We start from the raw sequence: 15,212 nt of genomic DNA, 5'->3' as shown, positions 1-15,212 counted from the left end.
GAGACTGGGCCAGGTTTGTTCTCTTTTTTGTAAATACACTTATTTGTCCATCCAGGTGACGGTGCTGAGTTTTTACACTGACAATCAATTTTTGCCAGGAAATCCCTTCTCTCTCTCATTTTCAGAAATGACACTTTTCCTTCTCTTCAGACCAGGGCTGAACCATGGAAAGAGCTGGCCTCGTTTTAACCCCGGGTGATGAGCTGGGAACAGGGGGTCCCCAACCTGGAGACAGCACTTTGCCCTCTAAGCCAATGGGATATCAAAGTTCAGTGCTATCCCTGGCTAGTTGTTTATTATTATTATTATTATTATTATTATTATTATTATTATTATTATTATTATTACTACTTCCTGGTAACTATTTCCCTGCTTTTCCATCTGGGAGGCCAATGAGAGTATTGCTTGCTGGCCTGTATCCAGTTTTCTCCAGCTGGGAACAGTTCAGTCCAATGTTGCCATCTGTCCTTTGAGGCAGGGGGACATCCTCTTCCATTCTGGATCTCTCCCAGAACCAATCCCCCCTTTCCCTTCCCCAGTACACCCTGGACTCGACCGAAGCATCCAACAAGCTCCATGTGGCCATCATTAGACTTGTGTGTTTCTAAATTGACCTGGGCAGGTGAGAGTCCAGTGAGTGGTGGCTGTGCAGAGCCCTGTGGGTTGCCTTCAGGGCAGTGGCCTCAGTCCCTGCCCACTGGGTCAGCTTTGGGCTCAGGAGTGCACAGGGTGCCCAGAGAAGCTGTCCCTGGATCCCTGGAAGTGCTCAAGGTCAGGTTGGATGGGGCTTGGAGCAGCCTGGGATAGTGGAAGGTGTCCCTGTCTGTGGCAGGGGGTTGGAATGAGATTATCTTTAATGTCCCTTCCAACCCAAACCATTCCATGGCTGGGTTCCCTGGGGACGCTTCGCCCGGGGTTGTGCGCCTGCCCCACCACCCCCCTGCGCTGGGGTGTGCCCGCTGTCACTGCTGTCCCCTAATTACGGGCAGGAGGGATGCGCGGAGCCCCCGCCCGCTGGGAGGACGGGTCCCCTTGCCCTGCTCCCCCCGCCGCCAGCCCGAGGGAGGGGGGCCGGGAGGGGGGCGCGCATCCCCGGCCCGGGGGGGAGCGGATTGGCCGCCGAGTGCGCTGCGAGGATTTTGCGGCGCGGCCCCATTGGCCGCCGCCGCCCATAAGTTTTTGCTCCGGACGGGAACTTTTGCCAGGGATGATGGAGTAACCCCGGGCGGCTCCGCGCCCGCTGCCCCCGCCACCCCGGGCCCGGCAGCCACCGCCACCCGGCAAGGATGAAGCTCTGCGGGACTTTCCTCGGTTCGTAGCCGTTCACCGGCGGATGCGGGGGGTGCGGTGGGAGTGTAGGGAGGATCGTCCTTAGTGTGTCTCCCTCGTTTCTCCTCTAAAACTCTTGAGTTTCTCAATTCTGCCGAAGTCACGCCTTGGCATAGGGGCTCGGTGGCTGAGGGCGGGGGAATACGAACCCGCAAATGATTCCCTCCTTGTTTTATAGAATTTCCCCCCCGTTAGGCGGTAAAAAGAGGTTCCCGAGGACATTTCGGGGCTCAGGTCTCCCGGGTTTGCATTTCCCGAGCGAGGTGCCGGTCTCACTCCCGCTCCTCCCTGCTGAGCTCCGGGCTCAGCTGCGAGGGGGCTTCAGGTGCGGGGGGTGCGCGGCCCCGGTGCTGCTGCTCCGGGGCACCGGCGGGGCTTTGTCCCCGCTGCCGCGGCTTTCACCTAATTGCAAAGGACGAGGAGCGTAGGGGAGGGGGACGAGGAGAAAATCCTGTTTTCTGCAGCTTCTGGTCGCAGTTCTGCTGGGAGAGGGGGTGGTGGTGGTTGGTTTGGTTTGGCTTTATGGGCTTTTTCCCACTCCTCTTGCACATTGCTGGATAATAAAGGGCTGAGGGCGATGTTATTAAATAAGAAGTTCGTTCGGGCCCGTTCAGCTGGGTGTGTGTTTCAGCGCCTGTATTACCCGAGGCACAAAGGAGGAAGTTTTGGGATAATGCGAGGTGCCTTTTGCAAAAGATGCTGATTACTCCAATTATTGTTCTTCAGGGAGAAAAGAGCTCTAGATTTGGCTTAGACAAAGGCATTGCCTCTTCGGGAAGGACCCGCCCAAATCGGAGCGAAGGGGAGCGCTGGAGAGCGAGCAAAGGGTTATTAAAAGTTTTTTTGTGCCTGTGCATGTTGCTCCATCTGCCAGGGGCCTGTAGTGGGCAGGTTTCTTCGCAACCCTTCAGCTGTTCCATATACAATATTAATGCTGGCCATTTCTATTCGGCATACAACAGCACTAATTGTAGTCTGAGGCATTAAGGCAGCCAGCCCATCTGCATAGAAGCTTTCAGAAAGAAACAAGGAAAAAAAAAAATCTTTCACCCCCAGCTGGTAACCGGAGAAGTTGGTGCCAATTACAAATGCGTAAAGTTTGAGATCTAATTTTCTTTGAAACAGACTCAAAGAAGCCAATGGAACACAGTGCGGTGGGTTTATGGCTGTGTTTACACAAGCAAATGGAGTTTTATTTTAAATAATTTCGAACTTGAAGAGCTTGATCTGAAAACACGAGGGGAAAAAAAATGGCATGGAGAGCAGGGGAGGGGCGTGAAGGGAATCTGCTTTTAAAAATCCTCTCTGGTTTCGGCTCTGCAGGCACCCTGCAGGCAGGGACTCTCGGAGCCCCCGTCTTAACCCCCTGAAGACGAAAATACATGAACATCTATTTTAGACCTCTTTGTTGCACGGCTCCCTTTAGGGAAGCGACGGCTCTTTGAGACCTGGAAACGCACGATAATTATCTCCTCCCTGAAAACAGCTGTGGAGTGACTCTGGAGAGGTTTGGGGAGTGCGTGTGGCAGAAACACTATTAAAAAAAATGGCTGAAAAATACTTTAAAAGGGCGAAACTGAGCAGGAGGGAGCGGGCGGAGCTGTCCGTGGTGCTGACCCGCCGCCGCCTGGAGCCCACGCGTGGCCTTCGCCTTCCCCCGCGGGCTCCTGCAGCGAGGGGCGTGGGGCTTTTGGCCTAAGCCGGAGATTTTCTGGGGGTAGGAAGGGATCTGGGGGCTGCGAGATGGGAATTCCTGCCGCTGCTAAAGTTGGTAGCAGTGAGAAACTCCGGGAGAGGCGCCGCTTTTTTTGCAGCGTTTTGGGAGGAGAGCAGAGGGAGGTCTGGCGAGTTTGGGAACAAAGGAAAGCCAAACACCCTCTGGCAGCCCAGAGCTCAGCCGGATGCTATCAGAGCTGTCAGCTGCCTTAGGGCTCGTAGGTGCGTCGCGTGTTAATAAATGCAACAGCAGCAGTAATAAAATCCCTCTCTTAACGCTCGGAGAGGCACATGTGTGCGCTCATATCCATGCAGGCTGCGTGTGCTCCAATTTATGGGGGAGCACACGCAAGTAAACACACTTCCCCGCTGCCTCCCAGCCGAACCTATTGTGCTTTTGTTTCTCAAGTTTTAGCATTACGGCTCTAAATGAAGCAGCGCTGGAGAGGAGCAGGCAGCATTGTGAGCGGAGGGGAGCCGAGTCCACCCAGCCCTCCCTTTGATTCTATCGCGGGTGCAGAACAATGGAGATGCAGTGTAGCACCAGGCCTGCTGCCTGCAGATAAGAGTTTAATAGAATTTCTGAATGCCAAAGGTTTAGGATGTAAAATATCCCTGTCTTCGTGGTGTGTCCAAAGGAGATAGAAAACAGCTTTTCAGGAGTACTCTCTGCTGAATATCTCCTTTATGTTAATGGTTTAGGAGCACACCAGGCTGGCAAGCCAAGGAAATGGGCATCCTAACAACCTCCAAAGCGGCCTCAAGAGTTTAAAATTAGTATTTCTGCCACCCTCTCATCAATAAAATTCCTGAGATGGTGAAACCGAATCCTTCCTTCCTGCCGTGTGCCTTGCACTGGCCTGTGAGTGACACGGAGCTGCCGGCAGTGTCCACCCAAGCTAAATTTGCCAGGTTTGGGGCAGTCTGAGAGGCTTTTTGCACTCCTGCCTGCACGGAGCCCATTCAGCATGGGGGCGAGCAGGAGAGGAGCCTGGGGCCCCTGCAGCTCTGGAGCTGGAGTTTCCCACAGGAGAGTGCATCCTCAGCAGGATTCAGCTTTCCCTGCCAGGCTCTGCCTCAGCTCTCTGAGGGCTCCTGGGGTTTCTGTCCATTTGTGAGCTCCCGCATCTTTTTGGAAATCTTCATTAAGATGACAGGGAAGTCTTAATTGTCTCGGCGATGCTGGGGATGGCACGAGGGTGCAGGGGAAAAGCGCTGGGTAGAAAAGTGTCGCTCCCCCTCTCCTCTCCCAGCCCGCGGGGCTGCAGCCTGGCTGTGTTTTCCCTCGATGTTTCCGAAAAGTTGCGATCCAAGTGCTAATGCTCGGGTCTGGCAGCGGGCAGGATGGGATGTGCTAATGCCCTTCCTGCCGCTCCGTGCCGGGGGCTCTCCCCAGAGCCTCCCTCCCTCCAGCTCGGCGGGGACTCTTTCCTCCCGGGGTGGCCGGACCGCCACGAAACAAGCATTTCCAAGGAAAGGCGATGCTAACTCCTGGGAAGTATGGCTATTTCTGGGAGGAAAAGATGCATAATGCAAGAATGTGCACTTTTATCACTTAAAACAACCCCTAAATGGTTTTAGTCACCGTTTTCTTTTAGGACGTTTCCTTATGTTGTTCTTCCCATCCCAGCATCTATAATGTAAAATGTAAACGACCTTCCCCGGGGTGAGAAGCTGTCTGCTGGGAACACATTATGTCTTTTTTTTTTTTTTCTTATTTTTGTGGGTTTTTTTTTTTGCTTTTAAGGGGAGGCAAAAAAAAAAAAAATTAAAATATTTATACACCTTTTAACCACCGGCTTTTGAATATGTATATCAGCTAATATGCAATACTTCCAGGTTCATAGAGGCGATAAATTTCCCAGTCTGTTCTTTATGGTGATAGGTCATCTTCCTAACCACCAATAAATATTGTAAAGTACTTTCGCTGGAGCTGTGCTAACCCAGGGCATCTGTCACTCGCTGCTTGCTGCTATTAGGAATTATTGGGCCGTACCACGCGCCGGGATGCGCGGGGGGGACACGGAACGGCGCTCGTCGCGCTCGCCGTCCTTTTGTGTTGCTGCTGTCAGAGGAGCCCCGAGCCTCGTGCATATTAATTATGAATCAGCTCGGGTAAAATCATTCACCTTCTGCTGGGTCTCGGGGAGGGGGGAGCGCCAGGAGAGAGGGGCCGGCGGGGCCGGGAGAGCCCCAACTCTCGGTGCGCTCAAGGCAGCCGCTCCATCTCTCTCGCTCGCTCTCTTTGATGCTATACTGTAAATTTATTTCACCTCAGAGAGTAAACAGATATATTGCAACCCCAAGGGTTCATGGGTAGTGTATTTACAAAGGGAAGGCGCAGCAAGCCCCCTCTGTGCCATTTCCATTAATGAGAGCGGTCATTAAGTAAATGAGACATTGCCTTTAGCAGGCTTAAGAGTTCACACACTAAGGAGTATCAGATATTTAATTGAAACCAACAACCCGTCTTACACGCGTGTTACTGGTGTAGGGAAGTGGGCTGCCCTCCAAGAACTCTCCCCCCACAACCTCCCCCATGCAAATTTCATGATTGGTTTCCGTGATGTCATTTTGTAAAGGGGCAGACAATAGCTGTGGGGAAAGGTAAGTCAATATTATGTTCTTTCGCTGACAAAGGCAGATAATGCTGGCTTTTTTTCTTTTTTTTTTCCTTTCTTTTTTTTTTCCCTCTTTTTTTTTTTTTTTTTTTTCCCTCCCCTCCCCTCCCTTGGATTGAGACAGAGGGGAAAGGCTTTCGGAGCACACAGTTGATGTAAACAGACGCAGGCGTTTCGCCTTTACAGCACGAAGGCTGGGTTGTTGTTTTGAAAATTGCACTGGAGAACCGAGGGGATTTTTATGATGATCATCATGCTCCTAGGTCCATCTTTGCTCGCTCGCTCTCTCGCCGGCTGCGAGACTCTAGTGGACATGTTATGCTTCTGACTGAAAAGAGGTTGAATAAGATGAGAAAGGAGGAGATTTATTAAAAAAAAAAAAAAGGCACAACGTCGCATTCAACCGGGAAACTTTCTGAATATTTCTGGAAGAGGATGCTTGCCGGGTTTGTGAACCGCGAGATCGGTGGATGTTTATCCGGAGGGAGGTGTTAGCAGAAGACGCTCCCGGGCGCCGGGAGGAGTTTGCGCCGGCGGCGGCGGCCCCGCGGCCGCGGAGCTCTCGGAGGTGCTGATCCGGGCGGGACCGGGGCTCCACGCGTCCCTCACCGCGCTCCCCTCACCCCAGGCCCCTTCCTGCCAAAACTCCAGCCCGAGTCCGCAGCTCCGCACTCCTGGGGCGCTGGGGAGCTCCGCGTCCCCCCTCGGCCGGGGAGGCGGGTGCGGAGGGCTGGCGGCTGCTCCCTCCTGCCACCGCCAGACTTTTCTTTTTCTCCTTTTTTTCCCCTTTCCCCCCCTCTTCTTTCCGATTATTGCCTACTTTAGGGCTCTCTATTTATAGCAGCGAGGCACAAGGGAAGTGTGCCATGTTTGTGGATTTCTCTCTATACGTTGACCAAGACAGAAATCTGCGCGCTCTTATTTTTAGCTTGCTCGGAAGAGGCTTTGCTTGGCTAATCTCTTTATCAATTTTAGCAAAGTTTGTTGTTGTGGTTGTTCCGTGGGTTCTTTGCGGAGGGAGCGAGGGGCAGGGGACTGCTGCCTGAGGATGCGCTGCCATCGACCCCGGCCACTTGGGCTGAGTTTGAGTTTGGGGGGCACTTTGCCGCCGGGTAGGACGGACCCTCCTCGGGGAGGCGGCCCCAAAGGGGGCTCGGCACCCTCGGAGGCTCTCCCACACAAAGGGGCAGGTCGTGGGCATCAGCGCCCTCGGACCGGGAGCCGTGGGGCATGCCAGGCTCCCCGGAGCTGGGCAGGGAAGGGGGCAGGTTGCCCCCCTCGATCCGGCCGGGCAGCGGTGCGGGGGCAGCCGCTCTCCTCCCGTTATTGTTGAGCCCCCTGGCTTCGAGCAGCCGCTGAAAACAAGTGCGAAAAGCCCCGGCTAAACCCTCGCCATCGCCCTGCCGCTACTTTTAGTTATTCTTTTTTTCTTTCTTCCCCTTTCCCTCTCTCTCTCGTTGGCTCATCTGCTGTTATTATCAGCCTTTTCCATATGGCCACTTTAATTAATGGCAGACAAAAGGGAGTTTGGGGAGGGGGGGGAGGAGGAATCTAGGAATTAGAGTTTATAGTTGGTATGTCTCTCTCTGATGCTGTCATAGAAACCAGAAGCAAAGATGCCGCCTTTCCACTTCTTTGTATGATCCTGTTTATTGTTCCCGAGCGGCGCAGATTGGAGCAGGCGCGTGTTGCAAAGCACAAACCAGCGCCGGCTGCTACCGCCGGGAAACCCGGCCACAACTTGTCCCCTTCGGCTCTTTCAAACCTGCCTGCCCTCCCCCCTTCTCTCCCCTCCTTCACCTGCCTCGGTAAAAACAAGGAGAACTTGGTTTTCATTTTTTTCCCCCTCTCTCTTTCTTTTTTAACTTGTTTTCCTTTTTTATTTTCTTTTTGTGATTCTTATTTTTTTTTCCTCCAAGTGATGTTGCGGGTGTCTGGGATCCCCGCCGCACAAAGAGTAGGAAAACTCCGGAAAGTTGGGATTTTCCCTTCCCAGAAAGCGGACGGGAGCTGTCCCGTGTCCCGCTGGAGCTGGGATCCGGAGAGGCGGGCCCGGCTCTGTCCCGGGTGCTGTCACCGAGCGGTCCCGGCTCCCCCGGGCCGGGTGGCCGCTCTCGGGGTTGGCGATGTCCCGGGGGTGCCGTCGAGGAGGGGTCTGGGCTGGCAGCGCCGCTTGTCCCCTGCTCGGTCCCCGTGAGGAGCGGGCATCCCTTTGTCCCGCAGGGTCACTGCTGTCCCGTGCAGCTCTCGGGGAGTCAGGGGGCAGCGGGGGCACCTCGAGCTGTCGTAGGGACAGAAATTCGGCCCCTTCTCCTCCCCCTGGGAGTCCTGAGGCTTGGCCCGGCTGGAGGGGAGTCCCCTGCGGGATGGTGCTTCAGGTCACTCCCAAGGGTGGCCTTGGTGACTTTGGGACCGGGGTGCTCCCTCCCCTTTTGGCAAATCCTGGGCTGGAAGTGGGCGACAACCCCCTTTCCTGAAGATCCCAAAACTCTCTCATTCTCCCCCCTCCTCCACTCCCTGTCTGGCTGATCTCCTCGGTCCCTTTGCCCCCATAAACATCCTCGTCCCCGAGGCAGGGGGGACACGAAGCGGGGGGACAGCAGCCGCGGGTCGGGACGGCTGGCACCCCGGCATTCCCGGTCCGTGCTTTGGAGAGCCGGGCTGCACCCGCGAGTGGCTGGGAGCGAAAGGGGGCACAGGGACCTTCTGGTCTGCGACTGCCCCGCGGGGCCGGACTGTCCCCAAGAGCCCGCAGCGACAAGCCGGGGGCTGGGGTGGGCAGGGACAGGAGAAGCCCCCCCGGTTCTGCGCCTCCCCCGCCCCGTCCCGCAGAGCCCCGGGAGCCGGAGCAGTTCCCGGCAGTCAGATGATGATGATGATGGTGATGATGAGGGCAGGGCTGACTTCGCAAGACGTAGCTCGGCGTCAGAGCAGCTGCCATTTTAGCAGACGGTTCTAAACCCCCCCTCCACCCCCCCGGAAGGCTCGGCTTTGGGGTGCTGCCTCCAAACTTGGGTTCTGCATGGGACAGGCTGCTCTTTTGGGGCTTTGGGGGGAGCAGTGCACCCGAAGTCAGCAATACTTCCAGGAGAGGCTGAATGACACAGCTTTAGAGCTCAGGAAACAGAAACTCTTTTCCTTCCTGAAATCCCACCGCAGTTTGGCATCAGGGCTTGAGGAGGACAGGGGGGGTTACACTCCTGAAGCCCCAAATTCAGTCTGTAAAAGGGTCTGTCCCTCCCTGCCCGGCGAGGGGCAGAGCCCTCCTTTTGCAGCCTCGGGGGGGCTGATTTTGCCGGGGATGCTGCTGTCCCCAGCTCAAGGCTTGGGGGCACCGGGACCCTCTGCCCCCCGAGAGCAGAACGTGGCAGGGGAAGGGGAGGATTTACAGTAAAGGCTGGAGCCAGGGCTGGGCTGGGCTTCCCAGAAGACACGAAAAGAGGCGTGTGAAGGGGAGGGAGAGGCGGGGAAGCATCGCCTCACCACGGGGAAGTGGAACTTTGGAGGCAGAGTGGGGTACAGGACCCACTCTTTCCTTTGCCTTGTGAGTTTGGAAATGGAAGGGCTTATTTTTCCAGCTGTAAACTGAGTTGTTAGAGCCCTTTCCTTAATGACAAAGTGCATCCCCTCACTTTATAGCCATTCCTCTTTCTCATACAGGGAAGCTGAGGATGGAGGATCCACACTTCAGGCTTCCAGAGCTGTGTTACTGTGCCACTGTGTGTTACTCTTCTTTCCCCAGCAAATCCCCTTTTGGGGTATTTATTGTGCAGATGCTGTTTGCTCCCTAGCTGTGTGGACAAGGAGGGAGGCTGAGGTGGCCCCCACTCCAGGTTTATTTGGCTTTACTGTCCTGCAGTAGCTATGAAAGGTTTATATCAGCCTGGGGTTAACTGCCTCTCAGTTCCCAGGTATTTGTGGGGTTTTGGCAGGGTGGAAGTTGCGGTCAAGAAACTTTTCCCACCTTTTTCTCTGCATTTTCCTTCTTCCTCCTGTGTTTTACTGGTTTCTACAAAGAATAATTCCACCCATGTTCCCATGCTGGTTTTCCTGGGTGTGTGGTGCAGAGGCCACTGGTGTCTCTGACACCCTTAAGGTGGGATTGTATGAAACTTCCCATCTAGAAATATTTTTTACCACTTCTGAAGCTGTTTACCTTTGGAAAGTAGAAGTTTGATCTATAGCCCAGGCCTTGGAGAGGAGAACCATGGTGTGAGTAGAGAAGGGGAGAGATAAGTTTCTGGAGTGGAGAAAGGCCCCAAATACTTTGCTCCTAGAATGAAATGAAGTTATGTGAGAGTTTCTTCTCTGGAATCTGGGAGCCAGGTCTTGAGTAATGGCAGAGAGCAGGGCTGGGACATCCCTTCTGCTCCCTTCAGAGCTGGGAGGGGAATCTGTCCCCTCCCACTCCCCACAAATATTTTCACCAAGGAGAAAAGGGCTTTGTGGGTTTATATTTGTAGTTTCCCCTCTTGGCAGGTTAATCTGTCAAAGGGGATTTCTGGAAGTGCAGTGTTTGTCCTTGCAGAGCTCAGGAGCTGCTTCTCTGGGAGCAGCTGGAAGGTGCCCTTGCCCTTTGGGACGTGGCTGACATGCAGGAGGTGAAGAGCAGTTTCCAAGCATCTCCTCCCCATGGAGGTGCCCTGGGAGCAGCAGCACAGGAGGGCCCCCCTTGGCTTCCCTGAGCTGCTTTCCCACAGTATCTTGCCTGGAAGGGAGGTTGTTTCTGATTTGGGAACAGCTGAAGTTGGGCACTGAGGTGAGGACATCTCAGGGGCATAAACATGTGTTGAACAATTGTGTTTAAACTCTCTAAACATTAAAAATCACCAGAGTGGAGCAGATCCTCAAAAACTTTAAGCATTCTGGATTTTCTAAGGACTGTTTCATAGAAGGCACAAGTTGGAGTTTTAAGGAAAAATGGCAAATGCACATCCCAAAATGAGTGGATTGCTATTGTTGAGGTTATTCATCCCTGCAGTGCTGTGGGTTTGCAGGACTGGGTGGGGAGGCAGAGAAGATTTCTGGGCTGGAGAGGTCCAGACAAACACCCTGACCACTTCCTATGAAATGCTGGCCTCCTGAAGCAGGAGTTTGCCCTTTGAGGGGCTGTAATTTGAACAGCTCTGGCTGCTTTTCCATACCATGCACCCCTCCCTGCCACAGCAGCCTTTGGGGAGGCAGTGCCTGTAGGAAACTGGCCCAGCAGTGCCCTGCATGGCCCCAGCAGTGGGAGCTGTGGCTGCTTTTGGGCAGACCCAAGAGGGAAAAGGCAGATGTGGCTTTTTAGGGACAGGATCTGGGCTGGAGCTCCATCCCACTGCCCCACTCCTCTGCTGGTCCCATCAGAGCATCCTGGGTACCCATTGCCACACACACATTCGTGTGTGACTGATGCCAGGTGTGTTTTGTAGCAGCAAGGAAATGAATTAGCTGGGAAAGTTTGCCCAGGGAAGGTTGGTTTGGTGTGAAAGGATGTCAGGAAAGGGAAATAAGGAATTCCCAGGCGTAGCTTGGTTGAGGAAAAAGTGGCTGGGATCACCTTGTTCTGCCAGTTGGGCTGTTCCCAGCAAATGTCAGTCTTAGAGCAGAACACTGAAGTGTTGTGCTCTGCAATCCTCTGATTTTCAGTTTGGTTTGGTTTAGGGAAAAAAAAGGAAGCAAAAATTTCACCTAAATTAAAATACTTTTGATCTTTGTCTTTCATTGAACTTTTTGCTTCAGAGAGAATAGATTAATAAACACTTTCAAATGGAAAAACATAGTTTGGAAAGGTTCCCCTTTCATCTTTAACACAGAGCTTTAATGCTAACTGGAGTTTGAGTAGGCTGTTCCCCCATTCCTTTTCCCTCGCTTTTTTTTTTTAATCTTAACAACAATAACTTTGCTTTTATTGTGATCATGCTGGCCTTTACTGGTCACTTTTTATTCTTTCCTTTTTTATTTTGAAGTCAGCACGTTAAAAAGAAAAAAAAAATCGCAATGTTATTTTAATCAGACCAAATGAAAGAGCAAATCAGAGCGAGAATTTTAATCTGCCCCAAGCAAAACTGCCTTGTACATCTGTCATGTTGGGATTAGTGGAATTCTTTAAAGAAGCTGCAGACTTTTTAAACAAAGTATTAAACATTTGTGACCTGATTTCCATTCTTACAATATTCTCATTAATAAGAGTGCAGGCTGAAAAGACATCTGTTAGGTCCTATTTGTTTTAAGAATATTAAAGGCTAATAAGAATATTGGAGAGTGGGGGTGTGTGTGGGGAGGGAGTTTAAGTGTAATATTTAGAGCCAAATCTCAGATCTGCAGTTTTCCAAAGTGATTTTGGGTCTAACTTGGTGCAGGGCAGAGGGAAACACAAACTTGGACTTTGGATGCTACATGTTGTTGTTTGTGATCCATTTAGGCTGATGGTGCTTGTGTGAGCCTTCCCTTTGGGCTGGGAGCTTTGCCTGGGGCTCCATCCCTGTTTAGGGACTGGAGAAGGGGAAATTCAACCTTTCCAAGATAAAATTTAGGCTGAAATGGTGCAGAAGCAGAGATACCATCTTAAATTGTACACAAACAAAACTAGCATGCGTGTGTCACCTGCACTCCCCCAGCGCTGCTTTGGACTAGCCAGGAAGCAGAGTAGAGAGGCAGTGAAAATGTCCTTCATGGGCTTGCTGCTTGCTTTTTGCTGAATGGGAAGGCAGTTAAAGTAAATGGCCTGGCTTGGACCCCTAAGGAAAAAAAAAAGCCAGGCATGTGTTGGGTAAAGCACTCACTGAAAGAAGCCTTCAGCATTAATGTGCATGTATGGTTTAAGAGAAGGTTGCTGTCGACTGCAATCTTTGCATCTTGTTTATGCTTGCTGGGTAAAATATTAACTAAAGCATCTGAACATAAAGTTCTGGTGTGAAAGAATATCAGCAGGGGAGAGCCATATGGTGCCAGGCTGCTAACAAAATACCAAACGCTGGAGATTCCTTTTTGCAGAAGCCTGAAAACTCTCGTTCCCATCCATAATACATGAGTTCACGCCTTTGATTACTCCAAACATTAGTCCAAGTGGTGCAGGAGTCTCTTTGGAGCTTACACAACTTAGGGCACGCTGTGCTCTTCCCCCCTCTTCCTTTACATAAAAGAAATCGATGTCGAGCTGTTAAGATACAAATATCCAATATGCTGTAAGACAATATGTTTCTGAAACTGCTGCGTAAGCTGCCTTCCCTCTAATTAAATATAAACTGCAGCAGAGACTCGCCTTTCTTCGTTCCTCTGCTTGAAATTGTTTGGCAAGCATGTGGCTCTCCCTAGGACAGCATCTGCAAGCGAGGCTGGTGCCAGTTTTGGGGAAGCCTCTCGCTCCTTGTGGGTGCAATCAGAACCTCTGTGATCAATGCTGGGGGCTGTAATTGTCTCTCTGAGCAGCAGCTGCCAGGCACGTTCATCTGAGCCCTCTCTGCGAGCCCAGGGTCAGGTGTATTCAGCAGCAAAGGGTTCAAACCCAGCATTAGGAGGATTCCCTTGGTGAATATTATTATAAGATACAAGAGATGGCTCAGGGGAGCTTTCATGCACACAGTATTAAAAAACTAGTTTTTGCTGGCAAAATCTATAGGTGACAGTCTGAGGACTTTTGAAAATCTTCTCTCTGCTTTTAAGCAATCCATGGAAACAAGCAATTTGACATTGAACAGCTTGTGCCTGTCACTGGGCTCCGTGAGTGTGGCTGGTTAAGGTTTGTGGGGAGCACCTGAACACCTACAGAGTGCAGAGAAAGCTCCCCAGCAGCTGCCTTTGGTTAACCCACATTTCAGAGCTGGAGCCTTTCCCTGCTCCTGGTGTTTCTGCAGCCTGGGAGATACAGGTCTGGGAGTTGGAAGGCAGTGGCTCTCTGGCAGCCAGAGGCTGGAGCCAAAGCTTGCATTTGAGTCACCTGTTTCAGCTCTTGGACATCCAAACCCTCTGGAAGCACATCAGGTTTAGCACCTAAATGCAGAATTAGGCTTTCCTTTTAGCAGCTGTGTGGGCAATGAAGGGTGATGGAATGGGAAGTAAGTCAGTGCCAAAATGCTGCTGGCTGAATGTTTGGCAAAAGTTTTATGGCAGGGAAGGGTTAAATCTGCAAAACTGTGTCCCAAGGAAAGGCTGCTCTGGTGAGCTGCTGGGATGAGTGAAGGTCAGGTGGGCTTTGAGAGAAGTTGTCTGATTTCATCCTAAAACTGAATTCTAGTGGGGCTTGAAGCCTAAATTGAGCCTTCCTGAGGGACATGAGTTTAGTCCTTGCTCCCAAATACCTGTGTGGGAATGAGAGGAAAAGAAATTAATTCCCTTCCATGGCAAAGGAAAAAAAAAATTTTATTTGTAGGAAATCAAAATCTTTGGGTGGGTGAGGTTCTGGGTGAAGTTAGGTTGGGTGAAGTTAGCCCAACTTGAGTGGCTCTGCAAAGAGGAAAGGATTCACTCCTCTAAAAGCTGATGTGGCCACGAGCACGTCTGGAGTCCCAGCTTCTCCTGCTTTTGCGTACGTTTCTCTACCATAGTTCTGAAGCTTTGCATCTAGCAAGCTTCTGGCAAGTGGAGTTAAAGGTTTGTTTGTTGCCCTCAATATTTTGATGTAATTAGTCAGCGAGCAACTCACTGCTTTTGCCCAGAGAAACGCGCTCTCCAAGAACACAAGTGACAGGAGAGGATTAATAGCCTTCTGGAGAGAGCTGCTCCATTTTTTATTTAATAAAAAAGGGGAAAAAAAAAGTGCCTGGGAGCAATGTTGTTGCTTTAAAAAAAATGACATTTGAAATGGTTAACTCTGCCTGTGGTGTCTCAGTGGAGCACAGAGTTGTCAGCTCCTGTCCCACATTCCCTGGAAACTTTCATCTCCCTCTCATCATGGAGCAGCTTTCCTGGCTCCCAGGGAGGCAGGTTGGCTGCTCCTGCTGCACTCACCCTCTGCAAGGACACCCTGCCAGAAAGGGGGGGATTGGGAGAAAATTATTTGGGGAGGAGAGGAACTTCCAACTTTGGGGATATGAGCTGGAGCTTGGCTGTGGAGCCTGGGGGTGGCTGCCCTGCTGGGGACTGTGGGCTCCCCCTGCTCCTGGCTCAGATTTGGGACAAAATGTGCAGCACAGTGGGCTCAGTCCATGAAAGAGGCTGGAAGAGGGGGTAAGAGCTGCTCCAAGAGCACTGCCCATGGGCATCCAGCTGCTGCCTCACCCTCCTCCTTGCTGTCCCTGCGTTCAATTCCCGAGCAAATGAAGGCTGCAGGAAGGACAGAAAGGTATCACTCGCCTCTGTTTAATTTCAATTACACAGAGCCTGCAGGAGAGCTCAGAGCAGTGCCAGCAGGGCTATAAACTCAACATATCTGATGATTCTCCTTTTTTTCAGGCAAATGGTGCACAGCAGCCGCCCCATTCAGCAGCAATAATCCTGGGGGGCTGTGACACTCGTGCTGCAGTGGTGACTGCTGTTTAATGAGCTGACCCCTCAGAAGGCATTAATCGCCTCATTTTGTGGTGGACAGCGTGGCACCCTGTGCCTGCCCCTGGTCTGGGGGTT

At 52.0% G+C, this 15,212-nt stretch overlaps 1 protein-coding gene across 1 annotated transcript in view; it reads left to right on the top strand.

Annotated features, from left to right (window-relative positions):
- Positions 1–1,286: 1,286 nt before the first annotated feature.
- MYT1 (myelin transcription factor 1) overlaps positions 1,287–15,212 on the top strand; it is a gene marked incomplete at both ends in the record, with an annotated part of 61,961 nt that continues 48,035 nt past the window's right edge. Inside the window, one exon of the mRNA XM_084217840.1 lies at positions 1,287–1,311. Coding sequence (XP_084073966.1) covers positions 1,287–1,311 — 25 coding nt within the window. The remainder of the gene's footprint in view (positions 1,312–15,212) is intronic.

This window comes from Fringilla coelebs (assembly GCF_963513975.1).
Source record: "Fringilla coelebs genome assembly, chromosome: 18".
NCBI lineage: Eukaryota > Metazoa > Chordata > Aves > Passeriformes > Fringillidae > Fringilla > Fringilla coelebs.
This window is presented reverse-complemented; position numbering and strand designations above follow the sequence as displayed.